Source organism: Eumetopias jubatus, unplaced genomic scaffold (genome assembly GCF_037043125.1).
Source record: "Eumetopias jubatus isolate StellerSeaLion01/CBP00866 unplaced genomic scaffold, mEumJub1_p1.0 scaffold_2, whole genome shotgun sequence".
In the NCBI taxonomy this organism is placed as follows: Eukaryota; Metazoa; Chordata; class Mammalia; order Carnivora; family Otariidae; genus Eumetopias; species Eumetopias jubatus.
Genome location: NW_028274808.1, coordinates 144,577,805 through 144,592,866, shown reverse-complemented (window position 1 = coordinate 144,592,866; position 15,062 = coordinate 144,577,805). Strand labels below are relative to the sequence as shown.

Here is a 15,062-nt window from a genome sequence, read left to right as displayed (position 1 = left end):
AAAAAATACATGTAAATTCGGTCTTTAGATTTTGCTTGAAATGTTCATGGATGAAAATTCGTATGTATGAATACATTAAAAATATATATGAATATATATAAATTCTTATTTTACTTGTTGAAACAGTACAGAAATCTAAAATTTCAGAAGTATCTATGGTTTTATGACTGCACAAATTCAAATGTCCCAAAGCTAATATTTATTCCACAAAACTCGGTATTTAAAAATATAAGAAAAATAATAATTAGAAAAATATCAGTTATTACAACTTTAAACTATATATTCTTAAGGTTCAAATGGAAAATTTTCTATGGATTCCTATAATTTCCAGATAACCTGTGTCCTGGTAGAATAAGCTCATAAAAGAGGAGAGCATCAATAATGATGGCCTATTGTAACTAGTCTCATGTTTTATATCACATTTGCATATTTAGCTTTAAGACAGGAACCTAAATTCTTGCATGGATTCATAGGTCATTACCTGAAATCTTAAATTTTGCATTCTGTGGTAACTTCACTTATCACCCAGGGGAAAAACAACATTCTTTGTTTCTGAGATCTGAGTTCCTACTGCTTTCGGAGCTTAATCTGGTATTGAAGCAATTTAAAAGGTGATTCTCAAAGATAGATAGATAAATAGATAGATAGATAGATAGATATTCCTGGAATCCTCAGAGGAGGAACCTATGAAGACATGTGGATGAATTAAGCACAGGTGGAAAATAAAGAAATTACTGAGGCTCATTTGGGCCCTCATTTTTTCCCCTGACACAATTTCCCCACTATGGTCTAGGAGAACTGGCTGTACCTCTTCTGAGATGTGAAGGTTTGGTTTTTAGTTCTTGAGTGCTTCTAAAGGTACCTTAGAAAGGCTTGCTCTCTGAGAGGTTTGGAAACCTCTCCTGCGTGATCTGTGAAGGTGGCAATCAAGGATTTTGCTTTTAAATCTTCCTACCTATGACATCTGGCCCAGATAGGACTCTTCAGGTTTTCTCTTACAATGCTTCCAGGGAAAACTTGGGTTGTTTGGTTATGCCAGTTCCATCTCCTAACATACGTTTGAGCTCTAGTATCATGGTAGACTGTAAATTGATCCAGGAGGGAGTTTCCTTTCCTAACTCTTGAGCTGAGACACACCGATAAAAAAGTGAATCTGGCCTAGAGACAAAAATAAGGCCCACCTGGAAGAAAGAAAAAAAAAAAAAGACTCCCTTTCAAGAGAGGAGGAAGGGTGTCACAGACAAATGGACTATGGTCTCCATCTGAAAAAAACAAAAAAGATTTCCTGAACTCTGTAGGGTCCAAGACAGAACTCTGCCAGTCCCTCAGCAGCAGAGGAAGGAGAAGCATCCAACAGGAAGTTGCCAAGGGATCTTTACAGTGTGTGTGTGTGTGTGTGTGTGTGTGTGTGTGTGTTTGTGTGTCCTCTTGTGCCCATCCAGTACCCACCTCCCCTGATCTTAGGCTCTGGAAGTGCTCCTGACTATGACAAACTGCTGGGGAAATAAAATCAAAGACCACAGACTTGGGATTTTCTGAAACATGACTTGCTATTTATTAAAAAATCTGCCTGGAGAAAGAAATGAGAGGAATATTTACCAGCTTGAAGTCAGGTGACTAATTCACCTCAGTTCATAATGTATCAGTTTTCTTTATTCATGAGTATTTTCTAAGATCCCAGCCACCTTCAGTTCTACCAGAAATTATTCTGAGATATGGGAGGAAGGACCTTGTATTTTCAAATAAATTTACATACATTTTCAAAGCAATTCAAAATGTCTGAAAACAGGAAAGCAATAGGAAACAAGGTAAACTATCCCTTGAAAAAAGATGTTAAATGTACATTTAGAAATCGAGGGGAATCCAAGTAAACAAGGTAAAGCATGCTCATGGAAAGAAGACTCACCTACTGGAAAAGGGAGTCACAGCATTCCTTTATTTCTTACTTTCAGAAAGTGACAAACTTCTTTGAGTAAGATGGGGGGAAGAGGGCTGATTTCCTTCATCCCATTATGAGAAAAATATATGAATCAGTACCCAATGATACACACGGCTAGACAACTTATTTGAGATAGCCAAAGTTTTTCTCAAATTCTCTTTCCTCTTTTTGTGTAATACAACCAGCACACACATTTCTGCCTCTCCTTCCCTGATTGTACATGTTCCGAAAGGTCAATTCTTGGTATCTGAGGTAGTTATATTCTATAAAATTACCACAAACTCTGAATTAGTCAACACGAAACCATTGCTCCTAGAGAATTTACCAGGGGTACATTTCTGTGAACCTCTTGTCACATTTTTGTCAACTCATCAATACAACATATTGTTAATTCATTAACGGTAAACTCATGGCCAACAGCATCATAATTCATGCCTGAATGAAGTTTATGTAGTTATTACTTTCTCCTTAAAGAACACCACAGGATTCTTGTGCCTAGGTAAACTAGACAGCACTTCAGCATGACCACACTTGGGAAGCCATTTTAAATAGCAAAATCACGAACAAAAAGCCCCTGAATGAGAAAAAACATGGCACTAGACCATGAAAAGGACACTTGGTTATTATATAGTCTGACAGCACAAACAAGAAGCCACAGTATTGCCCTGTTTGACCTATCTGGGAACACATACCTCAAATGACTCAAATTTTTTGGTACTCCATGTTTGTCCAAGAATGACATCAAAAGCCCTGTATTCATTTGGGGGTTACAAATAAATTTTAGCATGTAGGCAAAATGGCAAATACAAAGTCTGAAAATAATGAGGATTTACTGTACAGAGGCTTCAATTCCTTCACTGTGATTAGAAAGACAGTTACCTCAATAGGGCAGTCATGAACCAGGACTGGAAAGTCAGGAAAAGAGAACCAGGTCCCAACAGCTACCTTTAAATTCCCAGTGAGGTGACAACCAAAATGCCTAAGATTTAATAGACATTATTCAAAAAATGACTAATTAATTCTGCTTTAGTTTTTGCTTTATTGTAAAACGTGAGATGGGATACAGGGCCTCTCAAAAATGAGCTTCATATTCCAACTCAATGAAAACTTGTAATTTATAATCTTTTCAAGGTACTGTCAAATTTATTCATAAATATCCCAACTGCAATTAGTTTTTACCATCCTTTCAAATCAAACCAACAAAAAACTGGATCCACAATTTGTATTACCTGTTAGTTTTTCCATCTACCATAGTCTAAACCCATTAGAATACTTAATCCTTCCAAATAAGTTTATAAAATCACCTGCATAATAGATAGTTGCCTTTCAGTTTTTCTTCCTTTGACTAAACAAACTTAATGCTTAAGATTTTCCACTTAGGGCTCTACCAGTACTTAGTGCTCTACCAGTACTTAGTGCTATATTCTAGTCCAGTCTTTTTTTTTCAGTCTTAAGATACAGAAAAAGGAATGTACCCTTCTTGTATTCTTTCAGAGCAGGGTTGAAAGGCAGTATCACCTACCATATTAGGTATTTTCTTGTAAGGACTACTCTACTGCATGTATCTCAAGTCCATTTTTTACAAGTCACACATTAACTCATCATCACTGTGTGTTCCATTAGAATAAGATTGCTCAACCAAGAATTACCAGAAAGCCTCGGGGAAGGGGAAGGGAGGCTCATCAACGAAGGCCCCCATGTTCTGAGTCCCAGGATTTTTCTGAAAAGAAAACCATAGCCTTAGCAGATGTGCAAACGGGTCTATGATCCTCCACACCTCCAAAATTTTAAGAATCACCTCACTGTATTCTCTTTAAAAGACTTTAATGTATGAGATTGGGCAGTATAATTTGACATCATTCAGTATCTAATCCTATTTTCCAAAGTTCTGGCACCTCTAGCAAGTTGTAATTTTATAAGCAGAACCAGGCACTCTGATTCTACTTTTGTATTTTTAAGATACAATTAAACATATATTTCTAGCACTTAAAGGATTTTAAGTATTGTCAAATATATTTGGATTATATCTTAACCCATAGTACTTCACACAGTTCATGGTTTTAAAGAGATTAAATTAAATCTGAATTTCTAAACCTAAATATATTGTGACAGTGACACTTGCGATTGTTTCAAAATTAATGGAAAGCATGTCATTTTTTTGAAATGAACTTGGCGTAAAAGGCAGCAAAGAGGTCCTTATAAGGAGTGTCTGAATCTGACTTGGTCAATGGTATTCGGCAAAGTTGACGAAACCTAGGAGAGCGCAGCAGCAAGTTCTGTGAAAGGCCCATGAGGCTGGAACATAACCAGTACAGCACAATCGACTAGAAAGAGAAGAAAGGACATGAATGTTAGTACTTCTCAACTCTCCAAGGACACCGACGTCTGGAGACGGGCAGGCGGTACAAGAGAAAATGACATTGTGGGGAAGCAGCCGTGGACAGGGACTGAACAAGACCTGTAGCAGCTATCTGACACCTGTGACAATTCTACTAGGTAAGAAAGAAGGCTAAAAGGACTAAAAAGTGAAAAGAAAGCAACCGGAGAGGTATTCATGATAGTAAGTGGATGAGAGAGAGCAGTGCCCAGGCAGAGGCTCAAGAGAGATCTCCCCTCCCCTCTTTGGCAAGTAAGCACCCTTTTTCCCCATCAAGAGGCCTGACAAGCTGCTCTACTGGAGGTAGGGTACTGCTCCCTAGACCCCGTTTTCCTCTACATAGTGATCTATCACCCCAAATTTTCCCAGTAACTGGTTTCTTAGGAATGAATTGCCTTTTTCAGAGATGAACAGTCTCAGCATCATCTTCAACTTTCTTTTGTACTTCCATTCAGAGTGATTTATTTAGGTTACTGACTAAGTTCTGTAGCCCTTCTAAATATTCCCATAGTTGGGAGTTGCAAACTTTTCTTTGGCATCAGAATGTGATCAGGCCCCAGAGGCATGAGCCTGTGGTGGTTCAGTCCGGGTCCTGGAGCTGAACTGCCTGAATGTGAATTCCATTTATGTGACTGCAGGGAAGTTATTTTCCTTCTGTTTCAGTCTCCTCATCTGTAAAATGGGGACTGAACTATACCTGCCTCAGAAGGCTGCTGTGAGGAAAAAGGGAGATAACTCACACAGACTGGTAAGCACAGTAGGTGGCCTATATTAAGCACTTGGATTTGTTCCAAAGCAAATTTTTCAGGGCAGAAAGTACCACATCCTCAAAGCAGATTAGCATAGTAGCTATGGGCAGGAGCTAAATTGCCTGGATGGGTCTTAGATACTTAAGTGATATTACATGTTCCTTAATGGATGAGTGACCTTGGATAAGCTACTTACCCTCTCTGTGTCTCAGTATCCTCATCACTAAAGTGGAGACTGAAACAGCACCTACTTCAGTGCACACTGGATGAATTATACGAGCTAATACATGTAAACCTTTTAAAACAGTGCGTGGCACAAAGTCAATACTGAATGAGTATTAGCCATCATCATTTGACTTATCCAGTACGAAAAAAGTACTCTGAAACCAACTATGGTAGACTACGAACTACCTACTAAGAATAATTCTTCTTCCTTAGTAGTAAAATTCTCATTTTAAGCTGGGTATACTGCCATCAGAAAAAAAAGGACTAATTCCCAGTCTCTCCTGCAACCAGGTGTGGCCCAACTAGGATGTTAGCACAAGTGTTTGGTGTGACATCTGTCACACAGTGTCAAGTGCTAAATGCACTTGAAGTACCCTTTTACCATTCCTGCAAGATAAGTTCCAGCAGCCACCATGACCATACTGTGGCCTTAAGGATAGAAATTACAGGCTGTGAATGGTGGAACATAATGAGAGAAGCAGGCTGCGTTCTTCATGTATCTTCATGGAGCTGCCACATCAGCTCTACACTAAATTGCCTAACTCTGAATTTCCTATATTTGAGAGAATAAACTTTTGGGTATTTAAGACACTGCTTTTGAGATCTCTGTTATTCACTTTAAACCCAATCCCTCACTGAAAATTCACTGCTCCTATTTCATTTGATCAGGGAGTTTCCTGATAATATATAAACTGGTATTATTTCTCCCCAGAAAGCAGTGAATCTGTACTGTTCTATTTTCACATGAAAAGTACTATAATAAGCACTTCATGCTACTTTATTAGTTCTCACAGACATTATGAGGTCTACTTTAGAAATGTGGAAACTGACTTATTTTACACAGGATTAGTGACAGTATTATGACCAAGGGACAGCTTTAAAAAATACATTTTTGATGCTGAAAATGCACTGTTTCAGATTCCTAAGACAATGAAGTACTCTGATATATGCTGATAGAACCCTATCTATCCCCAGTAAATGAATTCTACTTCAGGGTCTATGTGTTGGCCCTGAGCAGAGACAGAGATAATACCTAAGACAGCTTTTGCCCTCTTTGCACTAAGTATCATTGGGAAATAAGCAAAAGGCTAAAAATGTGAAATAACTGCAAACGTAACTATTTTTTCTCTATTTCTATCAAAGTGTATTGACATATAAATGGGGGCAGGTGTACCTACCTCACTGAATTGTTGAGGTTAAATAATATCACATATGAACCCATATGGACTTGGCACAAAGTTTTGTTTCTTTTTTAAGAGCTAAATTCCTTGGCCCACTCTATGTAGACAGAAGGAATTCAATATTTCAACTAATCAAAAAGAACAAATACTATGTTTAAAGCACTGTGCAAGATTTAAAAAAAACGAAAGAAAAAGGAGTTTGAGAGTTAACTCACATTCACACAAAGGAAGATTAACTAATCCCAAGAAATATCAAGTGTCACTTGGTGATATTAATTACTACAGAAACTCGGAAACTAATTAGGGACTTAGCAGTCAAAGGAAGCTCAACAGAAGACACACAATCCTGGCCAGTCAGCACAGAGAGGATTTAGCACATGCTACACACAATGTGGGTGCTTACTCACTGAAGGTACGGTTGCAGCAACTGGAATCATCAATACTGACACCGCACGAACAAAGTATGTAATATATGTCTGAAAACGAGACATTCCAATTTTTTGCAGAGCAAAAATCTGAGAGGGTAGAATAATAAATACACACAATAATTATTAAGCATATTATATCAGACAAGCTTTAAAATACAATTTGATTTTTGACTGGCCTCCACCTATATTTTAATAGAAGAAAAAAAATTAAAACACTGATAAATGTAGAGTTGACGATCTGTTTCTGAAAAACTTAGTAATTATGCAGAATTATTAATGGAGCTTTAATCAATAGCAATAAAGGGGATTCAGCTATATTAAAGAGCATAATTATTACAAGTCAATGTTTTTTAAAGATTGTAAGGCTGAAAGTCCTTTCAAGATAGGTGCTATGTATGAATCATTACCCTTGTTTTGGTACTTAAATACAGTGCCTGGCATAAAGAAGGATCGTAACTGGAATCTCAAAGGTTTGTGATCTGGCTATATGGAATAAGGGGAAGAACCAGGCTAGGAAAAGCAGTTATGACTTATAAATAACTTATTTAAGAGAGAGAATAATGAAATGATTGTGAGCACAGACTCCAGATCCAAACTACCTAGATTCACAGGGCAGCCCTGCATTTAATAGTTATGTGATTTTGTATAAGTTACTTAACCTTTCCGCGTCTTGCTTTCTCAACCTTAAAATGGGGATAATATTAGTACCTATATCACAGGATTATTCTAAGAATTAAATGAGTTAACTCACATAAATTGTTTAAAATAGTGCCTGGCACATGGCGTATATTGTGTAAGAATAAGGTTTTCTTTTTAAAAGATTTTATTTATTTACTTGTCAGAGAGAGAGACAGAGAGCAAGCACTCACACAAGCAGGGGGAGCGGCAGGCAGAGGGAGAAGCAGACTCCCCACTGAGAAAGGAGCTGGATGCAGGACTAGATCCCAGGACCCTGGGATCATGACCTGAGCCAAAGGCAGATGCTTAACCGACTGAGCCACCCAGGCGTCCCAAGAATAAGTTTTTATTAAACTTATGTATACTGGGTTGTTAGTTGGTAAAAGGAAAGACTAGAAGACTGACATTAATTCACTGTGACCTTGTATTGATCATTTTCTTCATTCTAACAAATATTCACTAAATACGAACCACATTCGATGGTGCTAGGTAACCTTAGGGAAACACACTTAAGACTACACATGGAGTCTTTTCTCAAGAAACCCTAACCCAAAACATTAGAGTATCGTCTTCACTTTTCTCATTTGAAAAAATAAAGGGTTTGAGGCACCTGGGTGGCACAGTCAGTTAAGCGTCTGCCTTTGGCTCAGGTCGTGATCCTGGAGTCCTGGGATGGAGCCCCACCTCGGGCTCCCTGCTCAGTGGGGAGTCTGCTTCTCCCTCTCCCTCTGCCGCTCCCCCTGCTTGTGCTCTCTCTCAAATAAATAAAGAAAATCTTAAAAAAAAAAAATAAGGGTGTATTTGATTTCCGAAACAGAGACCAGTGATGGGTCTCTGAGATGAGGTTCTAAGGATCATTTCTAAGGTTTCTTCTAGTTCAAAGAGCCTATCTTCTACTCAACTGAGAATAGCTCCTTATACAATTAAAGGCTTGCTTCCCCTAAACTGCTGAGTAACAGAGCATGGGATAATGGTAAGACATAGTTGACAGATATTTTATATGTATGTGTTTTTCTACTCCATCATATAAAGTACTGACTCTTCTAGGGTCATACAGCTAAAAAAAAAAGACAGATACTATGTTTCCTACTTGCAAATTTACATTTTAAACATATACACAAAATACCAATCTACTGTGAAAATAAAACCAGATTGATTAACCATTTTAATTACTGTCTTTACCAAAAACAAATCACAAAATTGTGTGTATTAGATTCATATAATTGTAAAGCTGGAAGAGACTTTGGAATTGTTCTAATTCAGCTCTTCCATTTTAATTATGAGCATTCTGGCCCCCAGAGAGGTTAAGGAACTGGCCTAAGACTTGCCAATAGCTGATCTATGACCAGAAACCAAGGAATCTCAATTATGGCTCAAAGCTAGAATATCACTACCAATTCAAACACATTTATATTTGATGTTGGAACAGCAACAAAAATCCCAATAATTTAAATGGCAAACAAATCTCATTTAAAATCACTGACCTCCACTATTAATAAATTGATGATACCAACAGAGATAGGCAGAATCCAAGTAGAATCCAGTGCAGTGAGGTCAGGAAACCACAGGATTCCATCAGTAGCTAACTGTTCCTGAACAGAAAAACCTGCTAAGACAGTTTTATAAATAAAACATAGCAGAAGGAAATATACAACACATTAGTAGTCTAAATCAAATAAGGTGTCCTTCACACTAAAGACTTGCATTGGTTTTATTCACTTTCAATCCACAACATAAATTAGTCATCCTGTACTGAGAAAGAAGCAGCTCTCTGTAGCAAACAGATGTAGGAGCATAAAGATACACAGCAGTACTCTTTTCAAACTTATATTTATATAATTATGTCCATAGGCTTTCTTTCAAGTCTGTTCAGATATTTTCTGGTTGGAAATGCCTTTAAGCAAATGCTTTAGTTTATAGTTTCTTAATAAATGTTTACATTTATAACTGTGAATGCTTTTCTGGTCCCTTAATTTTATAAATGGAAAAAATTCTTGGCCAGGAAACTGAATCATGGAATTGTAACATGAATTTTATTATGACTTCCATGAAGAAGTATAATGGACCGTTAAACAACTCAGGGCTTAAGGGTACGGACCCTCTGAGCAGTTGAAAATCTGTGTACGGGGCACGTGGCTGGCTCAGTGGTAAAGTGGGTGACTCTTGATCTCAGGGCTGTGAGTCCAAACCCCACATGGGTGTGAGATTACTTAAAAATAAATTTTTTTTTTTTAAGATTTTATTTTTGTGACAGAGAGAGACACAGTGAGAGAGGGAACACAAGCAGGGGGAGTGGGAGAGGGAGAAGCAGGCTTCCTGCTTCCCAGGACCCTGGGACCATGACCTGAGCCAAAGGCAGACGCTTAACGACTGAGCCACCCAGGCGCCCCTTAAAAATAAAATCTTAAAAAAACCTCTGTATAACTTTTGACTCTCCAAGAACTACAGAAAGCCTATTGTTGTCTGGAAGCCTTATCAATAGCATTTATATGCCGTAAGTATCATATACTGTATTCTTACAAGAATGCTAAAGAAAAGTAAATGGTATTAAGAAAATCATAATGAGAGGCACCTGGGTGGTTCAGTCGGTTAAGTGTTGGACTCCTGATTTTGGCTCAAGTCATGATCTCAGGGTTGTGAGATCCAGCCCTGAGTGGGGCTCATCCAGCCCTGGGTGGGGCTCTGCGCTCAGCGGCGAGTCCACTTCAGATTCTCTCTTTCCCTATCCTTCTGCCCCGCCGCCAAATTAAAAAAAAAATAATGAAGAGAAAATACGTTTACAGTGTGGGACTGTAAAAAATATACCTGTTAAGTGGACCTGCCCAGTTCAAACCTGTGTTGTTCAAGGGTCAACTGTATTACTGTTGTCCTTCCTCCATTCATGTTTTCTCAACACGGCTAGTTTGCTTACACTTAATATTTTAAACTCTATACTGTTATAAGAAAGATGATAAAAACATTCTAATTATGAAAAGCATAGGGATTTTTTTTTTTTTTTTGCCTTTTTTTTCTTTAGAGTACAAAGACAATGTTAGAGAACTTATTTGGGGGAAACAGACTTCTATAATAACTACCTTCTGAATGTGTTGCCCCTGTGCTAAAATTCCGGAGAGCAACAGACATGAAGATCCACATTGGAAACTGAATCCAGACCAAAACAGTGGCTTTGAAAGGGTGGCAGTTATCCCGAACATAGAGCTTTGAAACAAGCCTCCGCATATTCTTTAGATAAGTGAGCCTAGTTTGAGGGAAGGGGGGAAAAAGGGAAAGGAGAAAATATCATTTGACTATTAATAGTGCTTCATACCCGTAGCACAAACACACCCATGTTGTGGTTATTAGCTAAAATTTTGTGTCAGAGTTTTAGTTGTCATAGACTTTACTAAAGGGTTGCCTCACAAAAGGCAAAAAGGTCTTTCACTGAAAATTCTCTAGCAATGTACACAAATTACATAACAATTTGATAAATCTGACATTATCCAAACTACAAGCCTTGGCTCTGGTGGTCTTTGGCTAATTAGGTTTGAACAAGCGAAATTTTACTACTGGCATGGTATAACTACAGTTTGTATCAAAAATTCTAAAGGTGAAAGCACATTTAACTCAAATCCCTCCATTCCAGCCAAGCTCAATTACTTGATCCCTGAATATACTTTTTGTAGCAATGTGGTTCTGTAATATGTATGCTCTTGAGCTATCAAAATGGTTTCCATTCTTTAGCCAACTCTTTTATGAAGATTTTCTTAATCTGTTTCTCTGTTAACCTTATTCGTTATTCCTGTTCTTGTCTTAAGTCCCACTTTCCCTAGGCTCCTTGAAGATCAAATGTTGAATCTTACTCATCTCTAAATCTCTTGTAGCATGTCTTTTACAATGTAGACATCTAAGGGGCTTGAAGCCAATAGAATTATAGTGTATTATTGCATTAAGACAGTACACAGACATTCCAGGCTTTATAAGTTAGAGTCTGCCTACTCTTCCAACTTTATCTCTTGTTACTCTTCTACAAACACCTGTATATTCGGTGCCTACACGCACAGGCTATCCAATAAATCAGACTTCTACATCAACATGCTTTTGGAAGTCATTAAGTCATCTGTGTGGACAGTTCACTTACCTGGCTGTCCACCTGACAAACTCTCTTTAACCCTACAAGACTCAGTTCCATTGAAAATCCAAGAAACTCTTAGATGTGTCTTCCTAGAAAGTCATCTATCTGTGCAAGGATGTGTCTGGACAATCATCCTGCCAATGCTGCATAAACAAGGTACCAGTCGTGTCTAGGCTGCATTTATAATTCAGATGAGCAGCTTACTAATCTGTTCTTTTGGCCTGGAGTTGTCACTCTTAGATTTCTCTGATCAGTAAAACTTCAAAACTATTAAGTTTGTCAACTTTTTATTTTATTAAGTAAAGATATTAAGCTACCATAATATTTAAATGTCAGATCTTTTTAACATTAAAGAGAAAAGCAATTTCATATTGAAGAGAGTTGGCACATTTATACACATATAGGTAAAAATATACAATAACCATATATACATTATATATACATAATATAAAGCCCTTATTTTTCTCATTGCTGTGAACTGGTGAACACTTAGTCACAGCCTGGTAAGGATTATAATTTGACTAAGTACTAACTTAGGCTGATTGAAGCAGAAGGACTTAGAAGTTCCCAATGGATAACTACAGGCACAGAATTGCAGCATGCATGGTCAAGCACCTTCTAAGGGCTTTTGAAGAGCCCAGACAGACAACTACACAGGGTAACCACAGTGGACAGACAGCACACCTTGCTATCTACTTTCTTCTACCAGAGCATTCACATTTGCTACCTCCCCTTTCTTGTGGGCTGCTGTATCCTTCTTTCCAAAATGGTCAAATGTGTAAATAATCTGTATCATTTACTGACTTAAATCCCAACAGAGTGGCACAGTATCTTCATCCGTGAAGCCTTCCCTGACTTTCCACTATGACTGAACTCCTTGTACATAACCTTTTTTATAGTACTTAATTTAGTCATTATTTGATTACAGGTCTTTATTCAGGAGGCTGGAGTCCCTCAAGAAGGAACTTGCTCTGTTTCTCCATTTCTTGCTTTCACTATACAAAACTCATACCACACAAACTTATTAAAATATTAAGGAGTGGAAGGACTACTTTGCTGCTAAAGCTACAGAACACTCAAACCTATAATTAATATAATCACTTATGCAGTATATATGCATATATATATGGCCTATAGTCATAGAATTAGCTTACCTGGCAACTCTTTTGGACCATCTCAACTGATTTGCACGAACTGCAACTTCTTGGTTAAGATGCCTTGCAATGTTTTTTATTTCTGGCTGTAAATTTTCCACCTAGCTAAAGAAAAAGTAGAATTTGTTATGAGCACATAAAGGATCTTTATTGATAACCACTCATAATTTTACTCTCTATTCTTCTAACTCACTGAAAAACGTGGTTTACTGATCATCTCAAGAAAATTTAAGTCTAAGGATAAGGTGTTAAATTTGCTTAAGATATCTTCAGTTACAACCAAATTCAAAATCCAGCTTATATTCTTAGCTATGTGATCCTGGGCAAGTTACTTAAGTTCTAAAACCCTGTTCCCTCATATATAAAATGTTTAATAGCACCTACTTCACAGAATTCTTATAAGGATTAAATAAGAACTGAACCCTATACTTGAGTGTTTCATCCTTGGACTTCTGAGTAATGGTAACTGAAAAAATAGAAGTCAATTATTAAGTTTTTAATATGCTCTGTGACAGCCACAGAGTCACAAAAAGTTTGCATTTATTTCTGCTCTGTGGCAATTCTTTCTGTAAAGTACCTCACTGCCTTAATGGTGCTGATGATTCCCTTTGTTTTTGGGTCCCCCAACCCCTATAATAATTTGAAAACATGGAAACCATTATTTTTGAAGTCTCACATTTGAGTAATATTTTAACCCATATTCTCTGATTTGATCTCTTAACATTGTGAAGTACCTAGACGGTATGACTATCCCGATTTCACATAAGAGATAGAAGCACTGAAGCCCAAGTGGCTGCGACTTACCAGAGTTGTAGGTGGTACAGCCTGAATAAGGAAATCAAGTTTGCAAATGGCTAGCTTAGCAGTTTTTTTCTAATAAGAAAGATGAATTGGAATACTTGGGGACAAAAGATGCTGCAGACATACAGACTGTTACAATCTTTAAGACGGCAATTTTACAGGTTTCCCCATACAACTCTGCTACCGCTTCCTTTATTTCTCTCATTCTCTAACAGCAAGCTTAGCAACCACTTGGGCTTTGAGCACAAACCCAGTAGGGTAAACGAAATGACAGGTACATGTGTCACCAAACATCTCTTAATTCACATATCCAGTGCTAGTTAAATTTCTTAGCAAGAAAGTGGTCACGATGATTTACACCAAACACTCCAGAAGCACCCGGGGATTTTAGCCCCCCGTAGACGTCTACCACACCTCACCGCCAAAGCGGATGCGCAGGGTGCAAGTGCCCCTCACCTTGGCCAGAATGTAGTGTTGGTAGGCGGCCAGGGGTAGCGTGACGGCGCCGCGGAGGGCCACGGTGGTGAGACCGATGCAGGCCCACCAGGGCAGACCTGTGACGGTGTGCACGCCGAGTAGCACCTCCTCCGTGCCATGCACCGGCGCCGACGTGGCCAGGGCCTCGTACCAGCTGCCAGGGCCGCCGGAGCCAACTGCAGAGACTGACGCCACTGCCCACACCGGCAGAGCAGAGTGCTTAATGCCGCCCGTTGAGGTTGGCGCAAGGGGCCGGTCCCGGGCCCCGTGCTGCAGTACAGGCAGCGGCCTCAGCCACCTACCCCCCAGCCGGCACAGCATGTCTGCGCCAGGGCTGAGTCAAAGCACGGACCTCACAGATTACTGTCGGGCTCCGCTCTGCCAGGGAAGCCACGCGCACGCGCCGGCAAACCTAGGCGAAAAATGGGCGCGCGCCCTCCCTCAGGCACTGTTGACCTTCCCAGTCAAGGCAGTGACGTCTTGCGTCGCACTGGAGATGACGCAGTTAGTAGGAAAGTCCCGCCTTTCCCACGCGGCACTGGGCAGGGCTACTACGCAGACACAAAACTTCCCCGCTACTGGTCTGGAGCTCCTTAGAGGCCGGACCGGAATTGCAGAACTAGGGGCGGGACTTGCTGCCTCGCACCCGACTGGGCGGTCTCTAGAAGCCCTCACCTTTTTAAGTCGGTCTTAAGCGTGTACCTTTGCATTCCTTTTCACTTAAAACTAGTCGTTTGGTTTGTAGTAGATTAAACTGGGTAGGTGGTTTTTGTGACCAGAAGGTAGTCCCCCACCTCTTTACGTGCTTCTGCTAGAGACTGAGATGGATTATACTGCCAGAGTCAACACGTTGCTGAACTGCCAGGTTGGAGAAAGGCATGCGCTTCTGGCTGACCTGAGTTTTAATGAGTGAGCATCCATTATGCACTAGGCATAGTTCAG

At 39.1% G+C, this 15,062-nt stretch overlaps 1 protein-coding gene across 2 annotated transcripts; it reads right to left on the bottom strand.

The window, feature by feature from the left end:
• Window positions 1-1,531: 1,531 nt before the first annotated feature.
• On the bottom strand, window positions 1,532-14,575 carry COX18 (cytochrome c oxidase assembly factor COX18). 2 transcript variants are annotated; one of them, XM_028100769.2, is made up of 6 exons: window positions 14,100-14,575; window positions 12,843-12,943; window positions 10,652-10,815; window positions 9,062-9,186; window positions 6,879-6,986; window positions 1,532-4,263 (listed from the first exon to the last, which is right to left on the bottom strand). In XM_028100769.2, exons 1-6 carry the CDS (start codon window positions 14,439-14,441, stop codon window positions 4,090-4,092), a joined length of 1,014 nt encoding a protein of 337 aa, XP_027956570.1. In that variant the 5' UTR covers window positions 14,442-14,575; the 3' UTR covers window positions 1,532-4,089. The 2 variants fall into 2 exon arrangements, with proteins under 2 accessions (XP_027956570.1, XP_027956571.1); XM_028100770.2 differs by having other exon boundaries at window positions 9,062-9,183.
• Between the last annotated feature and the right edge of the window lie 487 nt (window positions 14,576-15,062).